The sequence below is a fragment of the Helicoverpa zea genome, chromosome 23 (genome assembly GCF_022581195.2).
Source record: "Helicoverpa zea isolate HzStark_Cry1AcR chromosome 23, ilHelZeax1.1, whole genome shotgun sequence".
Lineage (NCBI taxonomy): Eukaryota > Metazoa > Arthropoda > Insecta > Lepidoptera > Noctuidae > Helicoverpa > Helicoverpa zea.
The window spans coordinates 6774050-6790004 of record NC_061474.1 but is presented as its reverse complement, the minus strand read 5'-3'; the positions used below and the strand labels follow the sequence as shown (position 1 = coordinate 6790004).

The window sequence follows — 15955 nt, the reverse complement described above, 5'->3', positions numbered from 1 at the left end:
ATCTTCAAATAGCTCTGGAGAGTTCTCGATTGAAAAAGCTCTACGTATTTACCCAACGAATCAGCAGGTCAATAAACATAATTCAGCCGTTCTCGAACATTTTAGGAAGAAGAATACACAAATGTTTAAAATAATAGCACAAGATCAATTAATTGATGGATCAAAAAAGAATGATCAGATTGATATTAATAAAATAATACACACGGACATTAACAAAACAGGAGGTCTTCCAAAAGAACTAGAAATATTTGTTGGTGCTAAAGTTATGTTGAGGTCTAACGTTGACGTTGCTAAGGGACTTGTGAATGGAGCAATAGGTCACATCACTGAAATCATATGGCCGTATTACAGACGTGCTCAACTATACGATAGCAATGTACCATCGGTTCGCGTAGACTTTGGTAACGATGGCATTCACATAATACACCCTAAATCAGTTCAATTTCCTGCTAAATTTAATCACGGCACAGCTGAAAGAAGAATGCTCCCGATTGTCTTGTCTTGGGCTTCAACTGTGCATAAAATGCAGGGAACTACTGTAGATCATGCTGTTATTTATCTAGGCTCCAAATTGTTCGCTGCTGGTCAAGCTTATGTAGCTTTAAGCCGAGTTAGGTCTTTAGCAGGTCTTCAAATCGAAGAACTTGACTGCTCCAAGTTGACGTCGAAGAAACCGTGTAATGTTGATGCATTAAAAGAAATGGACAGAATGAGAACAAATAAATAACAAGGGATTTCATAATTTCAACATTATTGATATTTTTATTAATCAGTACATATTACATATCATGTGAACGAACTACGGACTTCATAACGGAATAACGCTGCTACGCGCTGCGAACTACGTCGTAGTAAATCTCGAATTAAAAATAGAGGTACTAAAAAGTTATAAATAAAATTAAAGAAAAAAAAAACCTTTTTAAAAACAAGCTTTTATTTAAATGCTCTAAAAAGAAAAAAATAAACATTTTACACTAAAACTTTTACTGTTAACTTATAACGTCATTTCAAATTTAACACATTTGACACAATTTATATATTATAAAAGCGTGTCGCGAGATCTAAGTATTCGTAAATGCTGCCTATTAAAATTATAAAACTAAGAAAATCGAATAATAATATATATATATATATATACTATTACTATATTATTATATATACTATATATATATATATATATTATACATTATACTAATTGTTGGGTAGGTTTTATTGTTATATAATAATATATATATTTATATATTCGATTTATATAATAAGTATATATTCGAGATCTAAGTATTCGTACCTGCTGCCTATTAAAATTATAAAACTAAGAAAATACGAATACTTAGTAATACGAATACTTAGATCTCGCGACACGCTTTTATAATATATAAATTGTGTCAAATGTGTTAAATTTGAAATGACGTTATAAGTTAACAGTAAAAGTTTTAGTGTAAAATGTTTATTTTTTTCTTTTTAGAGCATTTAAATAAAAGCTTGTTTTTAAAAAGGTTTTTTTTTTTCTTTAATTTTATTTAATTTAACATGTATATGCATTGTTATTTACTAAATTAGTTATACCAATTCTTGGAGAACTTTTTGGTCATGCTACTACGCACGCAAATATCGCGCCGCGCGCCGCTCGACTCGACACAACATAACGAAACTACGGAAAAAGCCGACAATACACGAAGTCTTATTACTTTGAGTTACGGTCTATTTGAATTTGTTTTGACTGTACAGGGTTAATATGACAATAATTTCCGTAGTTTTAATTATTTTTGGGATCAAAAATTACCTATATTAAAAATGATATAAATTGATTCAGTAAACGATTATGAACAAACTAATTTCAGGATGTGCGTTAATTAAGTTACATGTTGTATTGTCTTCGTGTTCGAGCGAACTGAACTCACGGTCTCGCCAGGGGTGTACTAAGCTGACGCAGAGAAGTGAATAATATCATCACCATTGATATTTTTATTGTCCCACTATAAGGCACATGGTTCTCATATATGAGCTCAATCACCATGCTTGCCTAAGGCGGGTTAATGATTTCAAATATTCAAGTCCATGTTGCTTCAACGATGTTTATTCAGTCATTGGTGTCTCAGTCCAATTTCATTGTTTTCAATATTTAAGGTTATAAAGGCTGTAAATCCAACAATAAAGAAAACAAAAATGTGACACAAAACAAAAACAAAAGCAGTCGAGCTGATCGCAGGTTATAAATATTTGAACAAACAACTTTGTATTAAACATAAATGAATATTTTCGTTTTCATTGCAGAGGAAATCTTAGGAGTATTGAAATGGAATGCACATTACGCGGAAGGTACCCTAAGAAATGCGCTGTCTCAACTCCTAGTCGTGCCCAGTGAAGAATTGGTCAAGTTCCTCCAAGATATACTTGACGCTTTATTCAGTATACTTACACAGGTAATATATTTGTACTTAAAATTACGCTTCTGCTGTAGTTAAAAATAAACGTTTCTGAAATAAAATACGAAAATGTTTGACCGATTAGCAACTTACGCATACCATTAAGTATTTTGACTCGACTGCCAAGAGGAATTATGTTTTATTAAATAAATGATTACCCACTTGACCAGGAAAGGGTTATCTATTTTACATCGATATAACACAATATTCCTAACCAAATGTAAAACTCTCTGATTTATTTTCTTCCCAGGTACAAGAAGATCACAAAGACAACGAATACACAAACAACAGCTATGGAGTTCTAGTACTAGAATGTTTACTTCGAGTCATATCGTTAGTAGCTGACCACAAGTACCAACATTTCCAACCAGTATTACACGTTTATATTGATGATAGCTTCTGCGATGCTCTGGCTTACGAGTAAGTGCATTTTTTGTAATAAATCTAGACCTTTCAAAGGCTTTTGATTGAGTTCACTACTCTATTTCTTATCTAAATATCTTTAGGTGATGCGATATTAGGTTAAAATAGTATCTGACTTATATTTTACTGTTGGTAAAAACAAAATAACTCAAGTTACTCTAGAAAACATAGACTATTCGTACTTTAGTCAATGAGTGTTCCTCAGGGTACCATTTTAGGTCCACTTTTGTTTTAAAGAATAAATAAGATAATCTATAGTTTTCTATTTGATTCGCTACATATAATTACTTATGATAATTCCTCATTTTCACAGGAAATTAATATCAGTGATGGTTTGGGTAATATCGACCGCGGACGCAGGCGATGCGGCTTTGAAGCGTCTTTTAATGTGTATGAAGTGCATAGAGAGCCTAATTAGACTTATTGTGAGAAGTCGACAATTACGAAGTGCATTGGGAGACAGAGCTTCTGATCACGACTTCTATTGTCTGTTTGAGGTGAGTCAATATAATTATTTCTTCTTCGTACCCTGTTCCTAAGATATTTGGGGTCGGCGTACTATGTTATCGTCTTCCATTCCTTTCTATTAGTCGTCATTTTAGTATCTACTCCTTTCTTATTCATGCCGTTTTTCAGATTTGTCTTTATTCAATACTTGCTGTTGCACAGTTTATTTTCTTATTTTCCTTTTCAGAAAATAAAAAATATATATACTTAATTAAAATCAATTTAGCCGCGATAGTTATTTATTGAGAATTTTGTTAAAAATATATTTTTCTTACAGGATCTTTTAGAAAAGTTAGTATGGCTAATGCGTTGCGGAGATCACGCTCTGACGTGCCAAGGATCTGCGCTCAAATACCTCCCGCATGCGGTACCGCATATCATCAAAGTGTATCCAGATAATGAACTCAGGTTTGTTCATATTTTTTACAAGCTTTTATTTACTTTCACCTGTCCCGTTGTCTGTAATCAAATCTTGCAACTTAAATTTGATCCACTTCCCGGTTTCCGATTGAGCTGAAATTTAGTATACATGTATAAATCGGATGACAATGCAATGTCATTGTGACATAGAGCTGATCTGATGATGGAGCTGGAAGGTGGCCATAGGAACTTCGTAATTAAACGACGCAACCCTATCGAGTTTGGGCTCATTAGATTCGTCTTGACAAGTACTTTGATACTATATGGTAACCAGGGTCTGATGATGGAGCCGGAAGGTGGCCATAGGAACTCCGTAATTAAACGACGCAACCCCATCGAGTTTGGGCTCATTGGATTAGTCTTGATGAGTACTTTGATACTATATGGTAACCAGGGTCTGATGATGGAGCCGGAAGGTGGCCATAGGTACTCCGTAATAAAAAGACACAACCCCATCGAGTTTGGGCTCATTGGATTAGTCTTGACGAGTACTTTGATACTATATGGTAACCAGGGTCTGATGATGGAGCCGGAAGGTGGCCATAGGAACTTCGTAATTAAACGACGCAACCCCATCGAGTTTGGGCTCATTGGATTAGTCTTGACGAGTACTTTGATACTATATGGTAACCAGGGTCTGATGTTGGAGCCGGAAGGTGGCCATAGGAACTCCGTAATTAAACGACGCAACCCCATCGAGTGTGGGCTCATTGGATAAGTCTTGACGAGTCTCTTGCTTTCGACCCATATTAATTATATGTAGGATCAGGATCAGTCGAGCGATAAACCATCAGGGTTTGGAGTCCCCATTTTGTCAAATGGACGCGAACCTATTTTAAATCTATGGTCATTCCGTTATGAAGTCCGTAGTTCGTTCACATGATATGTAATATGTACTGATTAATAAAAATATCAATAATGTTGAAATTATTCTCGATGAAGAAAATCTACAACCTAACGACGAACCCATTGATGAAATCGAAGCACCTGAACATTGTATGGCTGATGATGAGTTCAATACGTCTTGCAGAGCTATGAATGCTGATCAGGCGGAAGTGTTTCGATTTGTGACACGAAATATTCAAGAGCAGATTCAAGGAAACGACAACAGACTAAGGCTCTTCATAACAGGGAATGCAGGAACTGGTAAAACATTTTTGTTTAAATTGCTGAAAAATCAAGCCAACCGTTGCCATGCTAAGACTGTCGTTAAAGTGTGCGCTCTAACAGGGGTTGCAGCGCGTTTGATTGGAGGCTCTACACTTCATACTGCACTAAAGCTACCTGTGCAAAAAGATGGAAGGATAACCCAGATGCCCATGCTGACGGGAAATTTTCTCAGATTGATGCGGTTACAGTGGAAAAAAAGATAAAAGATATACAATTGCTATTTATTGACGAAATATCAATGGTCCCGTATACAACTTAAGAATAGTGAAGAAATGTTCGGTGGTCTTAATGTGCTCTTGTTCGGCGATCTAATGCAACTGCCTCCGGTACGCGGAAACCAAGTATTCGATCAACCAGCAAGAATGGTTCCAGCGACACATTTGTGGCGCTTGTTCTCTTTAATAGAGCTAAAAGAGAACATGAGACAAAAAGGTTGCGACAAGTTTGTGAATATATTGAACGCTTTAAGAGTAGGTGAGCTGACTACCGAACACTTTTCTGATCTTATGCAGAAAGTATCTTCAAATAGCTCTGGAGAGTTCTCGATTGAAAAAGCTCTACGTATTTACCCAACGAATCAGCAGGTCAATAAACATAATTCAGCCGTTCTCGAACATTTTAGGAAGAAGAATACACAAATGTTTAAAATAATAGCACAAGATCAATTAATTGATGGATCAAAAAAGAATGATCAGATTGATATTAATAAAATAATACACACGGACATTAACAAAACAGGAGGTCTTCCAAAAGAACTAGAAATATTTGTTGGTGCTAAAGTTATGTTGAGGTCTAACGTTGACGTTGCTAAGGGACTTGTGAATGGAGCAATAGGTCACATCACTGAAATCATATGGCCGTATTACAGACGTGCTCAACTATACGATAGCAATGTACCATCGGTTCGCGTAGACTTTGGTAACGATGGCATTCACATAATACACCCTAAATCAGTTCAATTTCCTGCTAAATTTAATCACGGCACAGCTGAAAGAAGAATGCTCCCGATTGTCTTGTCTTGGGCTTCAACTGTGCATAAAATGCAGGGAACTACTGTAGATCATGCTGTTATTTATCTAGGCTCCAAATTGTTCGCTGCTGGTCAAGCTTATGTAGCTTTAAGCCGAGTTAGGTCTTTAGCAGGTCTTCAAATCGAAGAACTTGACTGCTCCAAGTTGACGTCGAAGAAACCGTGTAATGTTGATGCATTAAAAGAAATGGACAGAATGAGAACAAATAAATAACAAGGGATTTCATAATTTCAACATTATTGATATTTTTATTAATCAGTACATATTACATATCATGTGAACGAACTACGGACTTCATAACGGAATAACGCTGCTACGCGCTGCGAACTACGTCGTAGTAAATCTCGAATTAAAAATAGAGGTACTAAAAAGTTATAAATAAAATTAAAGAAAAAAAAAACCTTTTTAAAAACAAGCTTTTATTTAAATGCTCTAAAAAGAAAAAAATAAACATTTTACACTAAAACTTTTACTGTTAACTTATAACGTCATTTCAAATTTAACACATTTGACACAATTTATATATTATAAAAGCGTGTCGCGAGATCTAAGTATTCGTAAATGCTGCCTATTAAAATTATAAAACTAAGAAAATCGAATAATAATGTATATATATATACTATTACTATATTATTATATATACTATATATATATATATATTATACATTATACTAATTGTTGGGTAGGTTTTATTGTTATATAATAATATATATATTTATATATTCGATTTATATAATAAGTATATATTCGAGATCTAAGTATTCGTACCTGCTGCCTATTAAAATTATAAAACTAAGAAAATACGAATACTTAGTAATACGAATACTTAGATCTCGCGACACGCTTTTATAATATATAAATTGTGTCAAATGTGTTAAATTTGAAATGACGTTATAAGTTAACAGTAAAAGTTTTAGTGTAAAATGTTTATTTTTTTCTTTTTAGAGCATTTAAATAAAAGCTTGTTACAAGCTTTTATTACAAGCTTTTATTTACTTTCACCTGTCCCGTTGTCTGTAATCAAATCTTGCAACTTAAATTTGATCCACTTCCCGGTTTCCGATTGAGCTGAAATTTAGTATACATGTATAAATCGGATGACAATGCAATGTCATTGTGACATAGAGCTGATCTGATGATGGAGCTGGAAGGTGGCCATAGGAACTTCGTAATTAAACGACGCAACCCTATCGAGTTTGGGCTCATTAGATTCGTCTTGACAAGTACTTTGATACTATATGGTAACCAGGGTCTGATGATGGAGCCGGAAGGTGGCCATAGGAACTCCGTAATTAAACGACGCAACCCCATCGAGTTTGGGCTCATTGGATTAGTCTTGATGAGTACTTTGATACTATATGGTAACCAGGGTCTGATGATGGAGCCGGAAGGTGGCCATAGGTACTCCGTAATAAAAAGACACAACCCCATCGAGTTTGGGCTCATTGGATTAGTCTTGACGAGTACTTTGATACTATATGGTAACCAGGGTCTGATGATGGAGCCGGAAGGTGGCCATAGGAACTTCGTAATTAAACGACGCAACCCCATCGAGTTTGGGCTCATTGGATTAGTCTTGACGAGTACTTTGATACTATATGGTAACCAGGGTCTGATGTTGGAGCCGGAAGGTGGCCATAGGAACTCCGTAATTAAACGACGCAACCCCATCGAGTGTGGGCTCATTGGATAAGTCTTGACGAGTCTCTTGCTTTCGACCCATATTAATTATATGTAGGATCAGGATCAGTCGAGCGATAAACCATCAGGGTTTGGAGTCCCCATTTTGTCAAATGGACGCGAACCTATTTTAAATCTATGGTCATTCCGTTATGAAGTCCGTAGTTCGTTCACATGATATGTAATATGTACTGATTAATAAAAATATCAATAATGTTGAAATTATTCTCGATGAAGAAAATCTACAACCTAACGACGAACCCATTGATGAAATCGAAGCACCTGAACATTGTATGGCTGATGATGAGTTCAATACGTCTTGCAGAGCTATGAATGCTGATCAGGCGGAAGTGTTTCGATTTGTGACACGAAATATTCAAGAGCAGATTCAAGGAAACGACAACAGACTAAGGCTCTTCATAACAGGGAATGCAGGAACTGGTAAAACATTTTTGTTTAAATTGCTGAAAAATCAAGCCAACCGTTGCCATGCTAAGACTGTCGTTAAAGTGTGCGCTCTAACAGGGGTTGCAGCGCGTTTGATTGGAGGCTCTACACTTCATACTGCACTAAAGCTACCTGTGCAAAAAGATGGAAGGATAACCCAGATGCCCATGCTGACGGGAAATTTTCTCAGATTGATGCGGTTACAGTGGAAAAAAAGATAAAAGATATACAATTGCTATTTATTGACGAAATATCAATGGTCCCGTATACAACTTAAGAATAGTGAAGAAATGTTCGGTGGTCTTAATGTGCTCTTGTTCGGCGATCTAATGCAACTGCCTCCGGTACGCGGAAACCAAGTATTCGATCAACCAGCAAGAATGGTTCCAGCGACACATTTGTGGCGCTTGTTCTCTTTAATAGAGCTAAAAGAGAACATGAGACAAAAAGGTTGCGACAAGTTTGTGAATATATTGAACGCTTTAAGAGTAGGTGAGCTGACTACCGAACACTTTTCTGATCTTATGCAGAAAGTATCTTCAAATAGCTCTGGAGAGTTCTCGATTGAAAAAGCTCTACGTATTTACCCAACGAATCAGCAGGTCAATAAACATAATTCAGCCGTTCTCGAACATTTTAGGAAGAAGAATACACAAATGTTTAAAATAATAGCACAAGATCAATTAATTGATGGATCAAAAAAGAATGATCAGATTGATATTAATAAAATAATACACACGGACATTAACAAAACAGGAGGTCTTCCAAAAGAACTAGAAATATTTGTTGGTGCTAAAGTTATGTTGAGGTCTAACGTTGACGTTGCTAAGGGACTTGTGAATGGAGCAATAGGTCACATCACTGAAATCATATGGCCGTATTACAGACGTGCTCAACTATACGATAGCAATGTACCATCGGTTCGCGTAGACTTTGGTAACGATGGCATTCACATAATACACCCTAAATCAGTTCAATTTCCTGCTAAATTTAATCACGGCACAGCTGAAAGAAGAATGCTCCCGATTGTCTTGTCTTGGGCTTCAACTGTGCATAAAATGCAGGGAACTACTGTAGATCATGCTGTTATTTATCTAGGCTCCAAATTGTTCGCTGCTGGTCAAGCTTATGTAGCTTTAAGCCGAGTTAGGTCTTTAGCAGGTCTTCAAATCGAAGAACTTGACTGCTCCAAGTTGACGTCGAAGAAACCGTGTAATGTTGATGCATTAAAAGAAATGGACAGAATGAGAACAAATAAATAACAAGGGATTTCATAATTTCAACATTATTGATATTTTTATTAATCAGTACATATTACATATCATGTGAACGAACTACGGACTTCATAACGGAATAACGCTGCTACGCGCTGCGAACTACGTCGTAGTAAATCTCGAATTAAAAATAGAGGTACTAAAAAGTTATAAATAAAATTAAAGAAAAAAAAAACCTTTTTAAAAACAAGCTTTTATTTAAATGCTCTAAAAAGAAAAAAATAAACATTTTACACTAAAACTTTTACTGTTAACTTATAACGTCATTTCAAATTTAACACATTTGACACAATTTATATATTATAAAAGCGTGTCGCGAGATCTAAGTATTCGTAAATGCTGCCTATTAAAATTATAAAACTAAGAAAATCGAATAATAATGTATATATATATACTATTACTATATTATTATATATACTATATATATATATATATTATACATTATACTAATTGTTGGGTAGGTTTTATTGTTATATAATAATATATATATTTATATATTCGATTTATATAATAAGTATATATTCGAGATCTAAGTATTCGTACCTGCTGCCTATTAAAATTATAAAACTAAGAAAATACGAATACTTAGTAATACGAATACTTAGATCTCGCGACACGCTTTTATAATATATAAATTGTGTCAAATGTGTTAAATTTGAAATGACGTTATAAGTTAACAGTAAAAGTTTTAGTGTAAAATGTTTATTTTTTTCTTTTTAGAGCATTTAAATAAAAGCTTGTTTTTAAAAAGGTTTTTTTTTTTCTTTAATTTTATTTTAAGTATAGGAAACTGGCCTTTGGTTTTATTCTCGGAATCTGAAAACTACTTACAATGGAATAAAAAGTGTAAAAGTCATATTAATAACTTCAGCCTTCTTAGAATGCAAGCGAAGAGAAACCCTTCTGCACTTGTAATAATTGTGTAATTTTCGAGGGCAGATAAATTACTCAAAGAAAAAACTTATTTTGTGGTATGCACGCACATGGCCTATGTAATAAAAACGGTCTTATTAAAAAGAATATTTTTTGGATTTGCATCATTTTTTCGCTTATACAAGCTCTTTCGGCACGATTCAACTTTCTTTTGCTCTGCATGCAACTGATAAAATTCTCCAAATTTAACAACTTCCAGCGCCTATATAGTGCGAGCACTAGAAGCGTTACCCCTAGGCCGTCTCAGCAAACAACGGATGTTGGCTTTACTGGAATTGGTCCGCGGTCCCCTCTGCGCTCAGCCGTCGGCCAGAGCTCTACTGTTGCCACATCTAGCGGCTACCACGAGATCCTTGTTGCATACACAGGCTGAGGTCAGTGGGGATTATATTGTTAGACATACTGCGGATTTCGATAATCGAACCATCTTCTGTTTTTAGATTGGAGATTGTAATTTGACGTAATTCAAAAATTTTTTCTCCGTTTAAAAATTAAAAATTCTTTCTCCGATTGCAAAATAAAAGGTGGATCGGTTATTGTAATCCACAGATAGATGGTGTTTGTGTACTGCGTTTTAGTGTAGTTAAGTAAGATAAAGTGGATGAATGCTAGAAGTTTCTGGTTTAGGTATCGATATGGATTTTTTTTTAAAGATACTGAGTCTTCTCGGTCATGTTTAAGACTTAAAGTTGAGTTTTAAAGTTATTTATAATCAGTTATATTTTCTTTATATATGTCGTAAACGCAGTATATAGACATCATCAACATTGCAATATAAACAAAGTATACATCAAATACAATACATTTTACTCATCAACATTACATACAAACTTCACATAAAGACTATACAATTATCCCATAGATGTCTAAAAGTCTAGAAATACCAAGCAAAGAAAACATACACATTTTTGAAATTCTTTGAACTAAAAATAAAAATTAATATTTCTGATGTTTTATGTGTAAAAGAAAAAATGCAATAATATCAAGAACTGTACACAATTTAATGGGATCCATCACACATTTATACATTCCATGAAAATGGTTACAAACACGTCTTGACAAGTGACGTTGCAAACTATTTTTAAACACTCTATTTAAAAAACTGTCCTAAAAAAACTGGATTTTTCTAAATCAGTGACAAAAACTATTGCAGCTTCGCTTATCAATAATAATATATCTAGATCATTAGGCAAGTATTTTTTTGCATTTGCAATACTTGAATGTAGCCAGGACCTAAAATTTATGAAGATATCCTTAAAGATTTTTTTTAAAACACATTCCAAAAGTTTTATCGACTTTGCTTTTCTTTATAATCCTGGCAGCACTCGAAAACAATAAATTAATTTTAAGTCATCACTTTCGTCAATAACCCTGTGTAAATGTAGTGAATAAAACTCACCGGTTCGTGTATTGGTATGTGAGCACCGCACATAGGTAATGTAAACGTATTTGTGTTCGTGATTTTTTTGTTTTTTAAACGTCTGTCGTCACTACAAAGGATGGTTTTGTGGGGGACGAATGGTTATGAAATTATTTTAGTTGACCTACCACTATTATTTTTCTGGTTATTGACCATATTTTTGATGATCAGTCGCATTTTGGTAGATAAAATTTTATCGATAAAAAATATCGATTAAGTTTTACTATGGTTTCACTATTTTTATGGTTGAATAACATTTTTTCTACCTGAGTGTTAGAAATGCATTGTCTGGATTTTGGTAGAAATACAATTCCATTTTTTTTTCATCGATCAAATCATATAGTTTCTCAGTAATTATATCGATATTTTACTTTAGTATTTGTAATCGTCCGTTCCCCACAAACTCTTGGAGCCAGTCAGGTATGTGTCCGTATGGCGAGACGCGGCATCACCGAGGTAAGCACGCACGCCGATGCATGCAGCCCGTTTTGCACCCTATGTTGTATGCCGTAGAGATTATTATTGAGTGAGATTTCACAGCGATAAGTTACTAATTAATTTTAGTATATTATTTACCTAGTTATCCCATCATCCGGACATTATTTATTTATTTTACATGGCTTGAACGTAAAAAAAAATGTTTAATAAAGATTGACATTGAATTGATTCTAGTAATTAATTGTCAGAGTGCGAATAGTAACTTGTAAGTATTAGTAATTGGTAACTTTTCGCAGTGATTAGACTCTTAACATAAAGGGCCTTACTACAAAAACTTTAAACCCTGTTTTACACTTGTCTAATAAAATTTTGGCTGCAAAATAAACCATATGTCAACGTCATAATTTGACATTTTTTTAGACAAGGCATAAACTGACGTTTAAAAGTTTTTGTGGTAAGACGGAAATAGTGTAGACTTGAATGAAAGAATGGTATAGTATCTCTTTACCCATTTCTTAGGCTAAAACTAACTCTTTCATTTTAAAACACTAACTAACTCCCTATAAATAATCGAAATAGGTGTTTATCAAAATTCAATTATCTAACATACAGAATTCGATTATAAGGCTGCCTTGAAAATATATTTTGCCATCTAAATAACTTATACAAACAAAATATATGAGATATTTAAGCATTTGATGCGGAATAAATACTGAAGATATACTTTTTTACAACACCTAATGTATCACATACAACTAATACCAAAATTCATATCATCATCATCATCATCTCAGCCGGCGGACGTCCACTGCTGAACATAGGCCTCCCCCTTAGATCTCCACAGATACCTGTTGGAGGCGACCTGCATCCAGCGTCTTCCGGCGACCTTCACAAGGTCGTCTGTCCACCTTGCTGGTGGACGTCCTACGCTCCTTCCTTAAAATTCATATGTACTCATGAAAATCTTGTAACTGGCATGCATCTAACAATATGACAATGTATGTATATTACTAACTAAGCAATATCATAACAAAAATGTTTTAACGATCAAGCCTTAGCTTCTTAATTTAATATTTGATTGAAGGAATTACAGATAATTTCGATGTTATATTATCGACGTATCAACTATCGCTAATATTGGAGATTCAATTCAAATAGTAGTTTCCATTATTTTATAAAGGCTGTATGTCAGTATCGATATTAAATCTAAGGAGCAAAGGCATCTAACTACTTGAAGAAAATCGGCAATACAGGACAGACTTGCATGAAAATTCGACTTCACTGCCATTATATTATAACTTGCATTATCTACTCGATTCTACAAAGTGCCAGAAAAAGGGCGATTCAGTCTTTATTATGAGAAAAAAAAATCGATTTTAGTATAAGCTCTCAGTAAAGTATCGATACTTTTTAAATCGATACCCATAAACTTTCTTAACAAGACTATATTCGCCTGTTTTCTGGCATACTTTTTAATCACTACGCGTTCTTACCTATTATAATACCGTGCCTCCGTCGCACCCGCATCGTGAGATATGCACACAAAACGTGATTCAGTAACATCACTCGAAATAAATAATACATTAATTATTTTCATTTCCAATTAAAATAAGAATATTTTACCGTAAGTACTTCGTCACCTACCTCTATTTTTAATAATAATATTGGCATTATTAATTATTATGTAATTACTAACATCACTTTATATGTTTGTGTGTGTGCATGTAGTGTTGTTCACTGTGTGTGTGTAGTGTGCCGCACTATTTGACGGTGAAACAGGCAAAAGATGGTTCAGTTTTCATAAAGGGGGTAATTTAAATGTAAGTTAATAAGTTGGATTTCAGTTTTGGGTTTTTTTAACACCTGTTAAAGTTGGTTTTAATATTTTTAAAGTCATGGTGGGGAAAATAAGTTAATAAATAAATGTAATAATTTTGTGACTAGATTAAATTTGGGTGCATTATTTACTTTTAAAAAAAGTAGTTAAATATTTTTTTAAACAAGGCCCGGTTAAAGCCGGCCGATAATTACTTTTTTCAGTCTGTGAACCATACTTATGCCAATTAGATGTGTGTCTGTCTGTGTGAACACCTTTACTAATATTCTGTGACTTCTCACAATATGTATGGAATTATCTCTGCACTATTTATGTAACTATTTAATTTTACCAATACTTCTTATTATTTAATTCCTATCTAGTATAAGTATCTATAATATAAAACTTCATACTACTTTACACTTACGATTTCAAAATAACATTGCAACGTTTTTTTGATGTTGGTGTTAAATAAATAAATTAGAAAAATATTAACAAGCGCCTTCGATGTCGCTTGAAGACTAAATTGTGTGCAAACTCTTGATGTGTTGCATGTTTTACTCTAGCGAGCTGTCAGATGACAGCTGTCAGTGATCTGTCACTGTCAAATTTTATCTGACAGTTCGTTAGAGTTGCCGCTGATCATTATAAATATTGAACCTCATTTTGCGTACAATACGAACAAAATAAAGACAAATTAATTTAAATAACAATTTATAATGATCAGTAATTTGGTGTACGCTTAAGACGAATTCCCGATCCGACCTACCCTTTGGCTTAAATTGAATTGTCATGTTACGATACCAAACAAAATATTTATTATTGAGCAAAATACCAAAAAAAAAAAAACACTGGTAATACTTTTCTATATGAGTTTTTTCTTCTCCTGATAATGCATAGGTATACCTATACCACTAAATAGTCATCAACATTACCATCATTGGCCACAGAGCACTTGTATGTGCCAACCGCACTTCACTGGGATCGTATTTACTTCGATAATCGTAACGTGACAATGAAACCACAGCCTTATAATTCGGGAATAAGTCAGCGTCCGCTAGCAATATCGGGTGTGGCAGTGGGATCGCGAAGCTGCCCACAAGTCGCGTTCGGTCGGCAAGGCGGCGCGACTTCTCGGCGCAGATACGGCGAGGCTACACGACCACACGCACCATCAGCAGATCGTATGTATACGCCTTTAGAATAAGTTTAAAAAATAATCGAGCTTCGATTTAAGAGGCGCTTACTGGTGACATTTTAAGTGAATTTATTACCTTGACTGCCATTTTTGCCGTCTTTTCCAAGCGGTTGAATGTGGTTTGAAATATTGTATCTTCCAAAGTCAATGTATGTAGGTATGAGATAGTTGTGCAATTGGACCCAAAATTTGTCGTCTCCAAGATTACAATGGATCCTCATTGGTCACCAGTGCGTGCTCTCTTTAACTATTGAAAACTTAATGCTCAAATCGAGTTATAATAATGACCGCGGAAGCTAAAGGACTTACCAAAACTGTAAATACGAAGTAACCATTATCTACTCCAGCAAATATCAAGTGCTTTTTATTCAGCCTTTTTCTAATAAAATAATCCTTAATCATCGCGATTATAATTGTCATATCTTTATCATTACAAAAATAAATCGTGCTTTTTAATATGTACATTTTGATGCCAGTTTCAAAGCAGGAATGTTTCTGAAATCAGTAATAAGTATGCTTTGCAGTTTAATTATATGTGTATCAAATAATATTGTTCAAAGCTTTTTAAAGGGAACTATGTATTGTACAGTACAGATAGTGTAATCATGTTCTGATTTCATGCAGCCGCTTCCACGTACAAGAGGATAGTGTAAGTATAACAGGCGAAATAAAACAAAACAAACAGGATTTTATTAATAGAAAATCGTTAAAAAATTAACGAAGCCTGGTAGGTTTTAAAAGCTTAATAAAAATGCTTCACTTAATAATATAA

The 15955-nt window shown here is 34.3% G+C and overlaps 1 protein-coding gene across 5 annotated transcripts in view; it reads left to right on the top strand.

The window, feature by feature from the left end:
* The window catches only part of LOC124642025 (dedicator of cytokinesis protein 1), a 66986-nt gene that overhangs the window by 35335 nt on the left and 15696 nt on the right, over positions 1-15955 (top strand). For 4 of the 5 annotated variants that reach the window (XM_047180320.1, XM_047180321.1, XM_047180322.1 and 1 more), the window contains 6 exons: positions 2275-2423; positions 2677-2846; positions 3163-3346; positions 3634-3764; positions 10511-10685; positions 15065-15169. In XM_047180320.1, coding sequence (XP_047036276.1) covers positions 2275-2423; positions 2677-2846; positions 3163-3346; positions 3634-3764; positions 10511-10685; positions 15065-15169 — 914 coding nt within the window. The remainder of the gene's footprint in view (positions 1-2274; positions 2424-2676; positions 2847-3162; positions 3347-3633; positions 3765-10510; positions 10686-15064; positions 15170-15955) is intronic. The other variant, XM_047180323.1, reaches the window with a different exon arrangement.